Below are 16538 nucleotides of genomic sequence, written 5' to 3'. Positions count from 1 at the left end.
ACCAGATGTTATAATCAAGACCAATTAATACTGGTCAGTGGTGATAATCAGAAAAAAATATCATCATTATTTGTCAGCATCCTGCTGATTATTAAGCCTCTCCTAATTGAGCAGTACAGTACAAGAAGCTAAGAATAGCTCTAGGCCACAGTGGCCCGGTGGGAAATGCACATTGAGAAATATCCTGTTGCCCTCTGTGACACTTGATTAATGGCTGTGGTGACACCTGATTTACAGCTGCGTGCGCAGTGGGCAGACGAGGTGTCTCCTTTCCACTCCAGTTAACTCCAGGTCAGCCACGCACACCCCATTGCACAGTCAACAATCAGGTTACTTCCATATTGGAAAAACATGTCTGCTTCTTGGGCACAGGCAGCTCCAGCAGGACCAGGGTCGGTCCCATTCCCCAGGGCAACACCACATTCATTTCAGAGCAGCTCATGCTGGAGCCTACTCCTGTCTGTATGCTCATACTGCAAAAAAGCCCAAGAGGTGGTCAGGATACTTCCCAAAGAAACCAAGGGTTTGTGACTACATGATCTGCCCAGCTCTTACCAATCTTGAATTTATTAGCAAATGCAACCAAATGTGACAGCAGGATCTGGTCCCACATGGTCTGTGAGAGCTGGTGAGCACCTGGGACACATCAGCTGCCTTCACTGAGGAGAAGGCAACAGCAGGCACAAAGTGCTACCAGCTTTGCTGGGCCCAGCAGCTGCTGGTACCCTACAGAAGAGTTCTCCTGCAGGAGCTATTGGTGAAGGAGAAGATGGAGTTGTGGCAAGCTGACCAGCAGCCAAGTTTGACAGAGCATTCCACAGAGGTGTGTGTAGGCAACCAGTAAGCTGAAAGGAATGAAAGCTTTTCTTGGGGTTTGACCCAAAAATGTAGGATATCTTTCCAGCCTTATGATCCCACATCTGTAACAATGATGTCAAGAGGTGCTTGAGAAGTACCACAAATGAGAACACTAGTGATCTGGAAGGAGGAGAACTTGACACTGCCTTATTGGCAATATCAGTCCTCAGCCTCACCTGCCTGTGAAGGGAAGCTGGGAGCAGCAGCACTCAGAACAAGCCCTCACTTCTCATAAGAGGGGGTGCTGAGCCACCCTGGGCTGCAAACACACAAAGTGCTCCACACTGCATGTGGATCTGTCCTGACATGGCATTCCCATCAGGTGGTGCACCCCAGTGAAGCACCTTCTGCTGTGGGAAAAAGAACAAGCCCATCTGAGCCAGAATCTGCTCTGCTCCTGACATCTTCTGGGACAAAATGGACACTGGTGGCACAAGTGCAGTCATGTCACCAGCGCGCTTTGCCTCTCAAAGGACAGATACCTTAGCCTGACCCTGACTCTGCAAGCACCCTACATGGAGGCTTTCAGGTTCCAGGCATCCTTCCAGGTTTACCATAGTCTCTTGTTCTTCATGGTTTCTCTTCCAGCTACACTGTTTTCCCTATTGAAGGAGTAAATTCTCTTCTCTTGACTCCAAAAGCCCCTCCTTGTGTTCATTTTTTTTCCCAAATTTTGGAGACAGGCAATTTTATCAAGAGCTTTTGTCCTGGGAAAAGAAAAATATCAGTATCTACCAGTGCAGTCCTGTCAGCACTGCATTCATGTTTGTCTTGAAAATACCTTTATTATCTCAAGGACCAGCTGGACAGAAATAACATCATATAGCCCAGCAGACTAACTACACTTCCTAATGCACCCCCTGACCCAGGTGTTTACCAACACAGCACTGGAAGCCTATCTTGGGAATGAATGTTGGGGTCCAGTGTCAGACTCCAGCAGATCAGAAGGATGCATTCACTTGCAAAGTACTCTGATCTATAAAGACTGAAGCTGCTGTCAAATAATGGGAGGGCACTCCAACCTAGCCCCCCCACACAAAGTGACAAAGGTCATTAAATGTCTTTTATCCAGATGGTTCAAGATATCCTCATGCACAGCCAACACCAAGCTCACAGTGGTAGCTGGCCAATACTTCCTAATCCCTGGGACCAACTGAACCTTCAAATCTAACAAGAAGAAAAAATCAATACCAGGGCCTGACCCAAGCTGTTCAAAAACTGCTCTGCCCATGTCAGCTGCAGTTCCATGAAGGGTTTAAATTTCATTGGTGTAATTCTGACAAACAGCTTCTTGGAAAACATCAGTGACAGGGTGTGTAAGGGATACCTAACACAAAGAGAAAACACATTCCTCTGTCTGAGAGGACTAAGATGTTTTTAGTCAGAAATTATGTGCCTAGAAGGTAGTGCTGTCCTTATGTGTTCCCTCTGCAAGACAGCATGGAGGCTCTGAGAAAAAACAACACACCTAAGGGGTGGATGGAAAGAATTAGAAAGACACAAAAAAATTAGGCATTTGGGTTTATATCACATTCTGCATTGACTCTGTACATAGAAAGGATGAGAAGGAGTTACTATTTGTTCCATTAATAGCTAACTCAAACTAAACTTTTGCTTTGAAATTTCAGACTCAGCAACCTTAAATTGCCTAACTTGAAGATTTAAACTGTCTAGCCTTCCCTGACTGTTTGACAGGGAAGCTTTCTGGATGATTTATGGAAAGCTATAAATAGCATTTGCATTTATAGCAAGGATATCTATCTCCTTTGCTGGGAAGTTCCAAAACTGGCTTCGTAAGATTAACAAACAACAAATGAGAGACTTCTAAGGCTGAGCAAGCAAACAGACAGTGCAGGTTTCTACTATTTACAAGCCAGCTGTCATACTGCAGAAAGCAAGACTTGGTCCTTGCTGTTGACAGTGGAACAGCATTCCTCCCCTTCCCTGAGTGACCAGCAGTGGGACCTTTGTGCCCAGCTCCTCAGGCAGAATTAGGAGCCCCTAGCCACACACACCTACTGGCAAGGTAACCCTCAGGGCAGTGGTGATCCCAGCCTCAATGACAGAAATGTGTTTTCTAAAGGAAGGTATTCAGGGTGTCTGCTTCACCCAGGCAAGCAGACGGCAGCAGGGTGGCAATTGCCCTTCCAGGGAAGTGCCTCTTCCTCAGCACAGATGCCACTTCCCCAACTGTGGGTTGGTAAATGCCTTGCCAAGGTTGCACAAGCCAAATCCAGGAGTTTTGCTGTGTTCCATCTCCTGTGCTCCAGTTCTGGACAGACAATTGCAACTTGTGAGTCCTACTGATGCTCAGACTGCCCCCAGATCTTCCCTTGGTGAGCTGGGCACTCCCCTGGCTCCCCCACCACCGCCAGGAGCAGCACTGTGTCCCACATCATCTCCATGGAGAACAAACAGACCAGGTGAATGATACTCTGATTCCTGCTCCTATCAGTGCCAGGAGGTTTTCTGGGCCCTCCTGCAGATACATTACTAACTCACCTGGCCTGTACTTTGCAGCAGGGTATAATGAGACTACAGTATACCCAGAGGAAGGGTAGGAGTTGCAAACAAAGAGCAGCTCCCAGAAGCATGACTGTCCTATGTGCACACATCCAAGGCTGGAATCCAGACGCATATCCAACAGGGAGGCAGAAGCCATATTCAGGTTGCCAAGCCCTTCCAAGGCATGATGACAAACCCTTTGGAATGGGCCCCAATAAGCAGCTTTAACCTCATCAAGAAGGACAGCAGAGGCTGTTGACCCCGCAGAATAGGACACATCTTGACCCTCCTGTGAGGTTACTGCTCAGAGTGAGCTTCCCCTTACATCATGTCCTCACAGGCCACAAGTCCTCAGAAATGTAGGCAGCAGTACAATTCCCAGAATCTTCTCCTTTTTGGGCACAAAAGAACTTTGCATACACACCCCTTGGTGGAACATAAGGCACGGTTTTTATTTTCCCTCATCCCCCCTCTCTCAACTCACACCCATCACACTGTTGGTTGGCAGCAAGGCTGTGCAGGGATCAATCATATGGATCCTCATGGATCGTTTGTGCTCCTGGAGCAGCCAGCAGCAGTGCCCTGGACTCCCAGGAGCTCACCTGGCTGCTCAGAGTGCCACTGTCCTGAGCAAACTCCTCTGTGAGGTGTCACTGGGTGGCCCACACAAACACTCTGAGCTCTCCTTCACTTGTCCACAGCATGACCAGTGGTGGCAGCCAGGGTGACCTTTGTGTCCGTGGCCACAGCCTTGGTACCCACCTGCAAGAGAAGAGGCACCAGCAGCTCAACCCAAAGTGAGCCAGAAAATCCCAGTGTGTTATAGGCATTAGCCCCAGGACTTCTCTAAAGTGTGCTGATGAGAACACAGCATATTCAAAGCCAAAATTGCCAGAACTCCATACATAAAAGAACAATTCAATAGTTGGGGAAAGGTGATGATTTCCGTCCCCCTGCCTGTTGAATAAAGCAACCCCTGGGCATCCAGAACCCCATGCCAGCTGCTTGTGGCTATGGTCAAAGATACAGATCAAGCACAGAAAAAGGAAGAGGTCAGTTCTATTCTAAAAACACACAAAATACATGATGACACATACAGGTGAAGCACAGGGAAGATGGTTGGGATTAAACAAGTAAGGGAGTTGAACTCTTGTCCTAAACATGGAGTGAGGCTTCTCCAGAGTTGGTCACTGTGTCACACAGCCCACAAGCTCCCAACATGCCAGCACTGGAACAGGAACACTGTAGGTGCAATGCTGCTCAGCCTCACTCAGAAGGGCTGAAAGGCTGAGGTGCCCTGCCCCACCTCCTGCACAGCTGGCTCAGGGCCCTGTCTATGGGATGTGCCATAAAGCCCCTCTGTGTGTCCTGCTGCATTTCTCCCTGCTGCAGTCACCCCACCAGAACAGGTGCACACACAGTCTACCACATTCCTGCTGCATGTCCAAGGTGGGAGCTGGGTGAGAGTATCTCCTCACACCTCCATCCACTAGGGAGGACCTAGTGCAACAAATCCTCCTGATGCCAGCAGCGTGGGGAGAGCTGAGCACCCACCTGGCATGGTCCCACCACAGGCACAGCGAGCGGCTTTCTGGCCTCCGCTGGAGCAGAACGTGCAGCAGTGAAACACCCCCTGGTGCTCACGGAACTTGGGCTTCACCATCAGAGTGAAGGGAGAGCCCTGCAGGGGACAAGCAAACAGAGAGGCTGCTGCAGTGGGCGCTGTCAGATGTGCCTGCGTTCTCAGACACCATCTGGGTGACCCTGTCAGTCACAGATCACTAAGCCCAGCCTTGAACTGCTACGTGGTAGAAATAATCCTTAGACAGATTTGAAACAAATGCCTAAGAAAAGAAAAGTAGGTAAAGAAGAAGCAGTGCAAGAGAAACAAGAAATGCTACCTGCACATGTTGCCCTTTCACACAGACGCAGACAGCATACAAGCCTGGCTCCTCAGGGCTGTAGGAAATACAGTAGGTCCCATCACCATTATCACACACTGTTGGCTTGACTGCACTGTGAACAGTGGAGAGAAACCCAAGAGGTCAGTGACTGGCAGAAAATTGCTTTAGATGTAAACCAGAGTTTGGCCTAGATTGGCCTAGAGTGGCTTTCACACACCCCTGCTACTGGAAGCTGCAGTTACCTTACAAAGGAAGTCACAGAAAGCCAGTTGCACTGCAAGGATTTGTAGCAACCTGCACACCGAAAGGCATAAGATGACACATAGCACACTTAGAACTCAGATAGTCCCATCAGATAAGAGCCCACAGAAATGGGGTAAATTCACAGCTTCAGCAAGCAGCTACCTACGGAAAAACCTATTAAGAAGACAGGATATAATAGGGTAGGTTTGAATCACTTTACCACTCTCCCAACTGCAATGACCCCAACTCTTCCCTTCAATGCTGTGGAGTTCTAGGTCCCTGCTGGCAAACTCTCCCTTTTCCTAGTCAAGCTCCTTGTGTTTCACAGGGAATTCTGGTGAACAGAGTGCTAGAGAGAAAGCCTCAGCTGGTTACTCGGGATAAATTGCCTGCTCCACAGGAAGATGGAAAGCTTTTCACAGACAATTATCAGGCAGCTCTGCATAGAGGAAGGTGTTCTTGCTAATCCCTACTAATTAGTCTCCCGGGCCCCATGACATGACAGTTTATAATCTGTATTCCCCACCCCCAACACTTCACATCAATACAGCTGCCTACATAATTTCCTGCCATGAACTGTGTGGTGATACTTCATGCTCTTCTGCAGCTGTTGTGCCTCAAAGCAAAGCCAGACAGCTTTCAGCAATCCATGCAGCAAGTGCATACAGCCAAGAGCAAGGAACGGAGTTAATGTGGCTACAGCGACCTGTACCCCGCCAAGAGAAATCCAGAAATCCCTGGGGCATGCACCTTCCTACATTATGGGTGCACTTATGGAAAGAAGGTGCATTGGAACAATACTCTTGGACAATGATGCTCTATTGATAAGCATCTGTGCAGCCAGCACTGCTTCTGTGTGCTTTGTCAACACAGCAAAGGGTTTTAGCATCCCGTCCCTTTTTTTCACCAGGTCATCCCATCATGAGTGTTTCTGGCACAAATTAATGCTGGCATCTGGTTCCAGCTACTATAAAACAATAGATGTTTTTCTTAAGAACTAACCCCCAACTGGGTCTGCTTTTGTGCCTGGCTACTCTTTAGGGAAAGTGTGGTTTGGAAACAGTTTTAATTTTTTCTGGTTGTTCATTTTCCTTGTGGAAACACTGAGGAGCTCAAGTGCAGCCTTTCCTGGTTTTGCTAGAAAACCTTCAAACCTCTTACAGTACTCAATGCTTTCAACCACAGGAAAAAGAGCAAAAGCACAACACAGATTCTTTCTCCAGACCATGAAGAAGGCACTCCCATCAGCTGTCAGAGGCTCACGGTGCTGGTGAACTGTCTGACTCGTGACTGTCATCCAGGGGTTGCAATGACTTACACTGTTTAGGCATTAACAGAAGCAGGAGCCCCAGGTGTCTGCTGGGAGCAGTGAGAAGGAACAACAGCTCCCTCTGCCTAGCAACACACACAAGGAGTTGAATCCTTTAAGAACCTCAAATCACTCAAAGACTTAATACAAATCTCTGTCAGCAAATCTCAGCAATCACTGTCCAGCCAAACACAACCAGTAGGAACCAGTATGGGAAAGAGTAGTGCCTTTTCCTCTGCAGATTCTGACCCTCATGCTGAAGAACATCCCCCCACCCGCCTAAGCAAGCAGGGAGCCAGGATAAGGGAGACAGAAAGGCTAAGCCAGGGATTTCTTGGGTGAGATACCCACCAGTCCCTCTTGTCCTTGTGGGTGATGGTGACCCGCACAGCCTCTCCTCCCCGCCCCAGGCGCTCCCCTGCAGTGTCCCTGCACAGCAGGGTAAAGCCACTCAGCTGGTTCTGACGGGCACTGTGGAGATCTGGGGAAAAAACAAACACCAAACCAGAAAGAAACAGAACTACAAAGGATTCAAGTCAAGCCGTGACTGCCACCTCCCATCTATTTTTCAGACTTGCAGCCCCATCAGAGCACAGCCAGGACTTTGCTTCCAGGTTTTACAGCTCCTTCCACTCACAGGGAAAAGTCAACATAACTCTGGGTATCAGGAGAGAGTGGGAGCCATGAGTTCTGAGAGATGTCTGGCAGGTTTAGCCCAGAGATCTGCACAGACCATGGAGGTCTTTTTGTCTGTCACTCTAAGCCCAGCTGGCACCTTCCCAAGAAGGCCTCAAGATGCTCCATGCAACCCAGAGGAAGAAAGAACAGCCCCACTGTGCCCCAGGGAACTCAACACCTATAGTTTGCCATGGAAGGGACTGAACAAGTTCTGGGTCTGTCTCATCTGCCCTGTACAGACCATTACTGACCAGAGCTGGCTGTGCTCTGTGCGATGGTCTGAACATTATCTGTTTGCTGGCCCAGCTCCAAGTCCTTAGGGAGCAAATATCCATAAAACCATCAAGGTACTGCCAGGTATTCCTAGAGCAATCTCAGCAGAAGCTGTAATGGGAAAAACTTAATCAGCCACAAAGGGGATCTGCCTGGGCTCATGCTGCAGAACAGCCTGGAGCACCAGCAAAGCATCACAACCTGCTATTGCAGGTGCCATTCCCATCCCCTGAGAGAGCCCTCCAACCCAAAGTGAGCCAGAGAATCCCAGTGTGTTACAGGCTTTGGCTGAGGCTCATGCTGAGGCTGCTGATGTTGTGGAGGGCAGTGCCATATGCTCTGCACATCTGAATGAGAAAAGCTGCCTGGTTCCCTGCCCAGCACAGCTCCCATAGGCAGGCAGTGCAGCCTCTGCTGGGGCTCTACCTCTGCCCTGGTCAATGTCTGGACAGCAGGGAGCCAGCAGTGCCAGAAGCTGCACAGCATGTGGCTACAGAGAGCAGACGGGTGACTTCAGGGAGCAGTGCACTCCCACTCAGCTGCTGTACAGCACCCCATTACCTTCCCCATGCAGGGTACATCTGGCTGGATCAACCACTTTATTAAGAATGGCCCCAAAAACTTCATAGCCACAACACTGCCCTGCCCTCTCGTGGGGGGAGAAGTGGATCCTGTCATCCACACTGGGGTGGGTGCTGTAAGCAATGCTGTTGAGCTGTGTCAGACGGCTGGACACCACCCCTTTGGAGACGAGGATCTCCACATCTGAGCCGCTCATCAGCAAGTGCTCTGTGAACTCCACACCTGTCCTCATGTCCAGCAGCAGCTGCTGCAGCTGGGCCTTCTGCAAGTGCAGCAGGTTTTCCTTCTGCACCTTCAAGTCCTCCAGCTGCTTCAGCAGCCGGTCCCGGTGCTCTTCAATGGCTTTTACATAGCCCCTGGCAAAGAGGCAGATCTCCGCGGCCACAGCCTCTGCGCGACTGCGGACAGCGCCGCCCATCTCATCGACCTGGCTCAGCACATCCTCCAGGGTGTCCAAGTGCTGCTGGCTGCTCTGCAGCAGCTCCCGCAGGGCGTCCCCGTGCCTGTGGATGACATTGGCGGCGAAGTCACAGGGGTGCTGACGGTGTCTGCCCAGGACGCAGTCCCGGCACACGGGCTGGTCACACTGCTCGCAGAACAGCTGCAGCTCCTCTGTGGGATGGGAGGGGCACAGGAGAGGCTTCCCGGCCTGGCTGCAATCCTTGGTGTTCTCCAGCTCCGTCACAGCATGGGAGGCCGTTTTCTTCTGTCTCCTAGGCAGGAGCAAACACCAATCACTTTATGCATGTTGGATACAAAACACAAAAACTGAGACCCTTTGCAAATGCCTATTTGCAACGGGCTGCAAGTCATAGTGTGCACTGCTCCCTCCTGTCTCCAGTGAAATTTCCTGAAAGGACTTGTGCTCTCCCAAGAACTAGGCTGCACACAAAGGAGGATCTCGTTAGGGGCTGCTCCCAAGCTCCCGGAGTCCCCCTGACTGCATGGTCAGCCCGGATTTCAGACACAAGGCAAGTGAGCTCTAATATCCCTTAGGGGAAAATCTAGTTCAGGCCACTGCCAGAAGACAGTCAAACAGCAAAACATTTAATATTCCAAAAGTCAAACTCAGATTCCTTCTGCTTGCCAGGTTAGGTCCTGCTCAGAAGAGACCAAAGATGGGACACAAAGAACCTGTTATAACCCAGACATCTACCATGTCACAGGGCAGCACTAGAATATTTCCATTCTCTGCTATTTTGGACACTGGGAGTTAGTTTTTGAGAAGGATGTAAAACCCCCCTCTCCTAATTTGTCTCCTGCACTAATGACTTGTGGCAGTGCAATGGGAGCTCCAAGCCATAACCAATGACACTCCAAGGACCAAGCTCTGCAGAGTTGCTCTGGTAACACAAAGCAACCTCACCACAGGCTCTTATGCTTCTCCTTTTGCTTCCCACTAACCTCCCTTAGATCCATCACATTTTCAAAGCCTTCCAGTGTTGCGTGACTTCAGCCTAAGATCTTTCTCACTTGTTCCAAGGAGCACAACCATGGCACTCAGAACCATAGAAACCGTCCCTACACACCAGGAAATCCTTTCAAAATGTTTTTCCTCAGCCCTTGTTCTGCTCTGACATCAACTAAATCAAGTGACAGTCTGTAGATGCCAGTGGGGTGAAAAAATGATAGCAGTAAATACTATAGGAAGAGGGTCACATGGACAAATTTTCTGCTGCTTTCTCCCTTCTGCAGTTATCCCTGGCAGAGCAGCAGGCTGCTATTCAAGGTCTCTTATCACTCTTCAGCAGCTCCACGGGGTACGAGGCATTAGCTAATCAGAATGGTATGCTGAAAATTACACCCGGAGTGGAAAGGTAACTAAGAGCCTAAACTATTTTCCCCACAGGCACTACTATGTGCAGGGGGGCAGGGCAGGGAGGAATATGTCTCAGTTCCTTCTGGGGAAAGAATTTGCTAATCAAGCAGAAAGGAGCAGCAAACATGGAGGGAATAGGCTGAGTTGCTTAACCCAGGCTGAGGCTTCCCTGGCTTGCGCTGATGGGTGTTTTTCTGACCCTGCCTGTCACCTCCTTCCTTCAGAAGGCCATTCAGGCTTTACATCGCTTTTCTTTAGTGCCGTCTGTCCTTTGCCTGGCTTACAGGCCACTGCACCCCTCTCCTCTTCAGCTCCTAACTCTGCTGCAGTTACCTCTTGTTTCTGCAATAATTCTACAACATGTAGCAGGCAAGCACACAGGTTGATCATCAACAGGTAGCAACCACACTAGGCAGGACTTCCACAGGACTTTCAGTTTGCCTAAGGGCGCCTTTACGCACAGTAAATGGTCCTGCATGTGGAGAGAGGCAGAGCAGCAACTCAACGCTCCCCTTTTCCTTTGGGGGAGATGTGTCTTTCCGTTGGGAGATGTGTCTTTTCCAAAGTGGGACAGTACAGCATGTGAGGCTCTTGTCCTGCTGATACCTGCCCATAGCCCTGCCTGTTGCCCAGTGACACTAAACTGAGGTGCTACCCAGCATGGGGACACCACTACAGGCAAAGGGTGGCCTGATTTTGGACGCAATGGCCAATAACATGGCTGATGGATCTATTCCCAGGAAGTTCAAGAATTGTTTGGACAACACTCACAGGCTCATGACATTCCTGGGGCTGTCTTAGGCCAGGACTTGTACTCGATGATCCTTGTAGGTCCCTTCCAATTCCAGACATTCTATGATTCTATGCTAGCAGCTTGCTTGTCCCCACCCGAGTACAGAGCATCCCTGCGGACATCCTCTGGCCAGGGGTGGTGAGCGGTGGGTAAAAACGGGGAGACACGCCAATTCTTACTCCGGCTCGCCCTGAGCGGGTCCCTGCCCGCTGCGCCCTCCCCCGGCCGCGGTGTCCCGGTGTCCCCGTCCCGCCGCCGCTCACCTGTGCGCCCGGCAGCAGAAGCGGCAGAGGCGGAGGCCGCAGGTCAGGCACCGCCCGGCCGCCGCCCCGTCGGCGCAGAGGTCGCACCCAGCAGCGGCCCGGCCGCGGCTCCCGGCCAGGCAGTCGGGGGGGAGCTGCCCCACGCCGCCGGCCGGCAGCGACAGCTCGGCGTCGCACACCGGGCACAGGACGGGGCGGGCGGCGCCCGGCGGCCCCTCCGGCGGCCCGAGCCGCCGCAGGCAGGGCTCGCACAGCGAGTGCAGGCAGGGCAGCAGCCGCGGCGACACGCAGGGCTGGGCGCACTGCGGGCAGCGCGGCCCCGACATGCCGGCAGCCCGCGCGGCCCCTCACGGCCGCTCTGCCGAGCATTCCCGTCGGGAACGCCTCGCGCCGCCTCACACCGCGGGCTCCTTCCCCGCCCCGGCGCCGCCCGCCCCGTGAGGAGCGCGGGGGCCGCGCTGTGAGGGGCGGGGGCTGCCCGGGGACCCTGCTGCTGCTGCTGCTGGCCCCGCCGCTCCTCCTCCGGGGAAGGCGGCCGGAGGGAGCTGGCAGCGCCCTTTGTCCTCGTCCCCCTCGCCGAGGCGCGGAGGGACGGACCCGATGCTCCCCTCCTCTGGCACCTGCGGGGCTGTCTCCGCCGGTTGTGTGGGAAACGGCCCCTTCCCACCCACCGCCGGCAGATCATGTTTCCACTTCTAGTTCCAAACTTCCAGGTTTACCGCCTGACTGGCCACTGCAGCCTCTTTGTCGGTCTGCTGGATGCCTTCAAACATTGGGAGTTTTTCCTTCGGATCACTGGAGAGCTGAGCGAGAGCGGTGAAACTTTACCTGAGATGGTGCAAGGCGGCCGGGCTTCCCTGCGACTGCCCACCGGGACGGGCTGGGCTGGTGGCTGTCCTCAGTCACTGCACCGGGAATTGGGAATACTGCAAAAGGCAGGCTTGGAAAGCCCAGTGTCCGTGAAGCCCTGCATGATGCCCCGTGGACTTTGATGGCATCTACACGGTTGTCTTTATCAGTCTGATGTGTAAGCTCTTCAAAGACTGAAACCAATTCTTCTTGTTTTGAAAAAGGCTCTTTTCTATAAAGTGTCCTCTAGAGTACTGCATTCAGCCCTTAATAATTGAACTTTTTACCAGCCTCTCCATTAGCTTGCCCAGGACATTCAGTATCTTACCTGTCCCATCCTGCTGGCCGTTTTCAATATAATGTAATGTGAAGAGCATTTGAGACTTCTGGAGTTTCAGTTCCTTAAGTCAAAAATCAACAGCCAGGAAGATTCCCAGCCAGGTTTTTGTTTTTAGAACCAAATGGACCTCTCTGTCCCTTTACAGAGCAGTAGATAAATACTTAATATCTGTATATAACACAAGTAAATATTTCCTCTGTAACAGATGTTAATGCCACTCTGATGCCCAATGGCTTAACACAGAAATCATCTTCTTCTTCTGATACACTCAAAACATTTCTGTGTCTTTTATGTTGTAATACAAGATCAAAGTTTTAGGTCATGATGAAGTGTTTTCAACCTCAAAGCCAATCAAAAGAAGAAAGATGTTCCAATAGCCTTCTTCACATTAACTATTAGCAAGTGCAGTGGCTGTGGAGGTTAGAGAGGATAAAAGCTGCAGTAATTGTGAGAGAAGATTACTTGATAACAATATTCAATATTGTCACAAAGAAAGACTGGTTCTTCTAATCATGCTGGAGGAAAGAATAGTAAATGGCCCTGTAAACGTGGGTGTGGGAAGAAAACAGGGGAAGAGTCATAATGTCACCTTTGTGCAGAAAAGATCAGCTACCTAGAGAACAGCAGCATCTTCCATCGCTGCAGAGAGATGGTGGAATAAGCCATGACTGGCAGTGGCAGAGGAAATCTGAGGATCCAGCCCAGCTGATCTGATCACCTGCCCTGCCACTGATCAGGTTGGAGCACAGATTGCTGCTGAGTGATGCATTTATGAGTAACAACACAAAGCAGGAGCACTCTTGGGGTGATTAGAAGAAATTGTAGTGAAATGGGCTGGAGAGAATCAAGGGAGCCCTGTGAGACTTGGGGAAAGAAAGGAAAAGCAGAAATCCAGAAAAAAACAAACCAAAAACTGAACCCTCAAAACAGGAGCTGCATTAGTACAAACTCATGATTCCCTTTGGTTACTTTCCCCATAATATTGCTTTCTTGGGTACTGTCAGCCAGCAAGGGAAGCCCCTGTGCCACTACATCCTAAATTGTGGAAGGCAACTCAATGGACATGAAAACTGGAGCTCTGTGAATATCTCCAATTAAGCACATTGGTCTGCAAAGCACTGCAAGAACTTGACTGAGAGACCCTCTCCCATCTTGGATTATTCAGTTTGCTTTGTAACTGATCAAAATTTACAGATGAAGAATCCAATGTGTTAATTTCTATACACTGGAGGGCAATAAAGGAGCATAGTTACATAAATAGAGCAATGAAAATGTCATTAAAATTAAGCCAGTGTTTTCCTTTTTCCATAAGAGTTGATGGATAGCTAATTATTCTCATTTGACCCAAGATCTACTTGAAATTAAGTCCTCTTTAAACTTGTTTTCCTGCCCCTATTGTTAATAATGCCTATCAAACCTCCCAGAGTAGTTGCTCTGAGTGATCTGGTCTTCCCCCACTTTACTTTCACTGCCAGCTCCTACCTCTTTTTCCTGTTTATCTGCTTCTCATTTCCTATGATTAAGCTCTAGATCATTACACTGAGATATGGAATATTTGTTTCCTTCTCCCTTCTTGTCAAGGACTTCTGACTAATATTTCCATTGTATCTCCTAATTAGCCTCTTCTGGGGAAAGCTTTATGCTGCTTTCCCATTAATATTTTTATGAAGGAATATTGGTAAAACTTTTTATAGCATGTTCAAAAAAATCTTTAAAGCATAATGTCCCTCCTAGATTCTGTAAGTGGTGTCGGTATGGTCCGTTTATTAAATTTTGAATTGGATGCCTCATGCTTCCCTGAACCTATTTACTCTGGTAATTTTAGGGAGTTCTTTCCAGATATCCTGCCATAAGAAACAAATAAACTGAAAAAGTGGTGAAACGGAAGTCATTAGTGAACAGGACTGAAGAAAAGTCCCAGATGACTTGACAGAAACCTGAGAACTTGTCAAAGTGGCAGAGCTTAGCTTAATGGCAGCCAGAGGAGTGTGGAAAATTACTTATTTGGGGAATTTACAAAGAAAAGACAAGTAGAAAATACTGTTGGCTTTTTTCCTGCTGACCAACAAGAGCAGTTTAGCTGTGAATTTGTCAGCCCTGGGAAGTACTGTGTTTCAGAGACTTCTCTGAATGTGGCAGAGCTGCCAGGCTTGGTCTGGGAGTACTTGATGCACCACTACCCAGCTGACAGCTCTTCCCCTATATATCAACCTCAACCAAAAAATCCAACAAAGGATTTACAACATCTCCCAATTTAGGCAGAACCTCTCCCTCAGTCAGCTAAAGATGCATTTGAAATTATGTGGCAATTGAATGGTGAGAGGAGCATTTCTGTGAGGCACAGAGGCTGGTGTCATCCCCAGCCCTCACTTTCTGCATCCAGCCTGATGCCCATGGTCTCATCACACTATGGGTAAAAAATTTCTTCCTAACATCTAACCTCTCCTTTTTTTAGTTTGAAGCCATGGATGTTTTAAAAAGAGGCACCCTTTGACCTTTACTTGTGCCAGGCCTCAAACACACACAAGTAAATTGCCCCAAGCCCAAGTCTCACATGACAAAATTTCTGCAAGCTGATGGCACATGGGGGAATGTGACAGCTGCAGCAGAAGGACAACACTGATCTCCTGCTTGGGAACACCACTTGGGACAGACAGAGAGAGAGGACTTCTGTCCTGGGATATCTCACAGATTTTCTACAAAGCATTCCTAGGGGAACTCACTCTTCAGAGAAACACCTTCACTACCAAACGTCTCCCTTCACACATATACACTTATATTTGCCAGTAGCTTTTAGTCTTCAGGCTTGTGTTGAGCTTTGGAGACAAAACTAAACTGAATCTCAAGTTACCTCATTTAACATAAGCCCATGTATCTTCATTTTCATGCTGGACTCCAAAGTACATTTCTGTGAGCTGCTGCTGTCACACATCAAACCTGTGCTCCAGCAGGACTTCAGCCACGGCAGTGTGACCTGGGAGAGGTGAAGGAGGAAGGCAGCCAAACAGCACACCTGGCAGCCTGAACCTCTGCCACTCAGTGAATAATGGAAGGTTCGCCATCATCACACATGGACTTGGCTTAACCCTGAAACAGCAAACAGGAAGTGGACAGGGCATGGAGATGGGCTAACACTTGAAACACAAAGAAAGCAGCAAAAGATGTGTGATCTCTCTTGTCCTCCAGATTTGTGACAGGAAACACAGTCTGAAGTGGTCAAGCATTATCCCTTTCAGTTGGCAGCAGCAGCTCTTTGAAGACCAAAGCAGCTGCAGCCAAGCCACCAGCAACACAGGATTTGTGCAGACTTGCCCTTGCTGTGGCTTCTGACCAGACATTCCTGTTTTCCCCTCCTGCCTGCAGCTTTCCACCACCTGCTGCCACTTTCAGCTTTCTGCTGCTATATATATTCTTTTTAATCTCTCCTGAATCCTGCCTACATTTTCTGAAGAGAAGATGAAACTGGATTTCTTCCAAGGAGGCTTTTCTAAGGAAGCAAGTTCTTTGTGATGTCAGCCCAATAATCTTTTTTAGCTTCCCTTCAGCCATATTTGAGAGAGGGAAGTGATCTGAAAGGCTGTAAGTTTCTACATGCAAAAGATCATAGAATCATTGAATACTCAGAATTGGAAAGGACCCACAAGGATCATTGAATTCCAGCTCCTGGCCCTGCACAGGACAGCCCCAAGAACCACGCCATGTACCCAAGAATATTGTCCCATCACTTTTTGAACTCTGTCAGGCTTGGTGCTGTGCCCACTTAATACCGATGCTGAGAAGACAAATGGAGTTGGTTTTTTTTCTTTTCCTTCACTGCTGGGACCACGAGACAGAAGGATATTACAATAGGGTATTTCACTGAGATGGAGCTAAGAATAAAAACCTGGCTCTTGCTGCAGGGCAGCGAGAGCAGGGAATTCACTTAGATGAGACTTGAGGTCAGTATGAGGCCTGACCAAGCATGCTTTCATGCATACATGTACACACAAAGAAATATAAAATCTGATTGCCTGCAACAGGTGTGCAGGAAGACTAGTTGCCTGCAGGAGCAGATGTCAGTCTCATGAGAGTGAGCATTTTGTTTCAGACAGGTACAGGCCAGCCTGCTTATCAAGCAGCAAA

The 16538-nt window shown here is 49.4% G+C and overlaps 1 protein-coding gene across 1 annotated transcript; it reads right to left on the bottom strand.

The window, feature by feature from the left end:
• Positions 1-3790: 3790 nt before the first annotated feature.
• TRIM45 (tripartite motif containing 45) lies at positions 3791-11774 on the bottom strand. The gene is made up of 6 exons (XM_054628099.2): positions 11228-11774; positions 8332-9065; positions 7171-7300; positions 5265-5379; positions 4918-5044; positions 3791-4125 (listed from the first exon to the last, which is right to left on the bottom strand). Exons 1-6 carry the CDS (start codon positions 11551-11553, stop codon positions 3974-3976), a joined length of 1584 nt encoding a protein of 527 aa, XP_054484074.2. The 5' UTR covers positions 11554-11774; the 3' UTR covers positions 3791-3973.
• Positions 11775-16538: the final 4764 nt, after the last annotated feature.

Source organism: Agelaius phoeniceus, chromosome 2, assembly GCF_051311805.1.
Source record: "Agelaius phoeniceus isolate bAgePho1 chromosome 2, bAgePho1.hap1, whole genome shotgun sequence".
In the NCBI taxonomy this organism is placed as follows: Eukaryota; Metazoa; Chordata; class Aves; order Passeriformes; family Icteridae; genus Agelaius; species Agelaius phoeniceus.
Note: the sequence above shows the minus strand (reverse complement) of the source record. Positions and strands in the feature narration are given on the sequence as shown.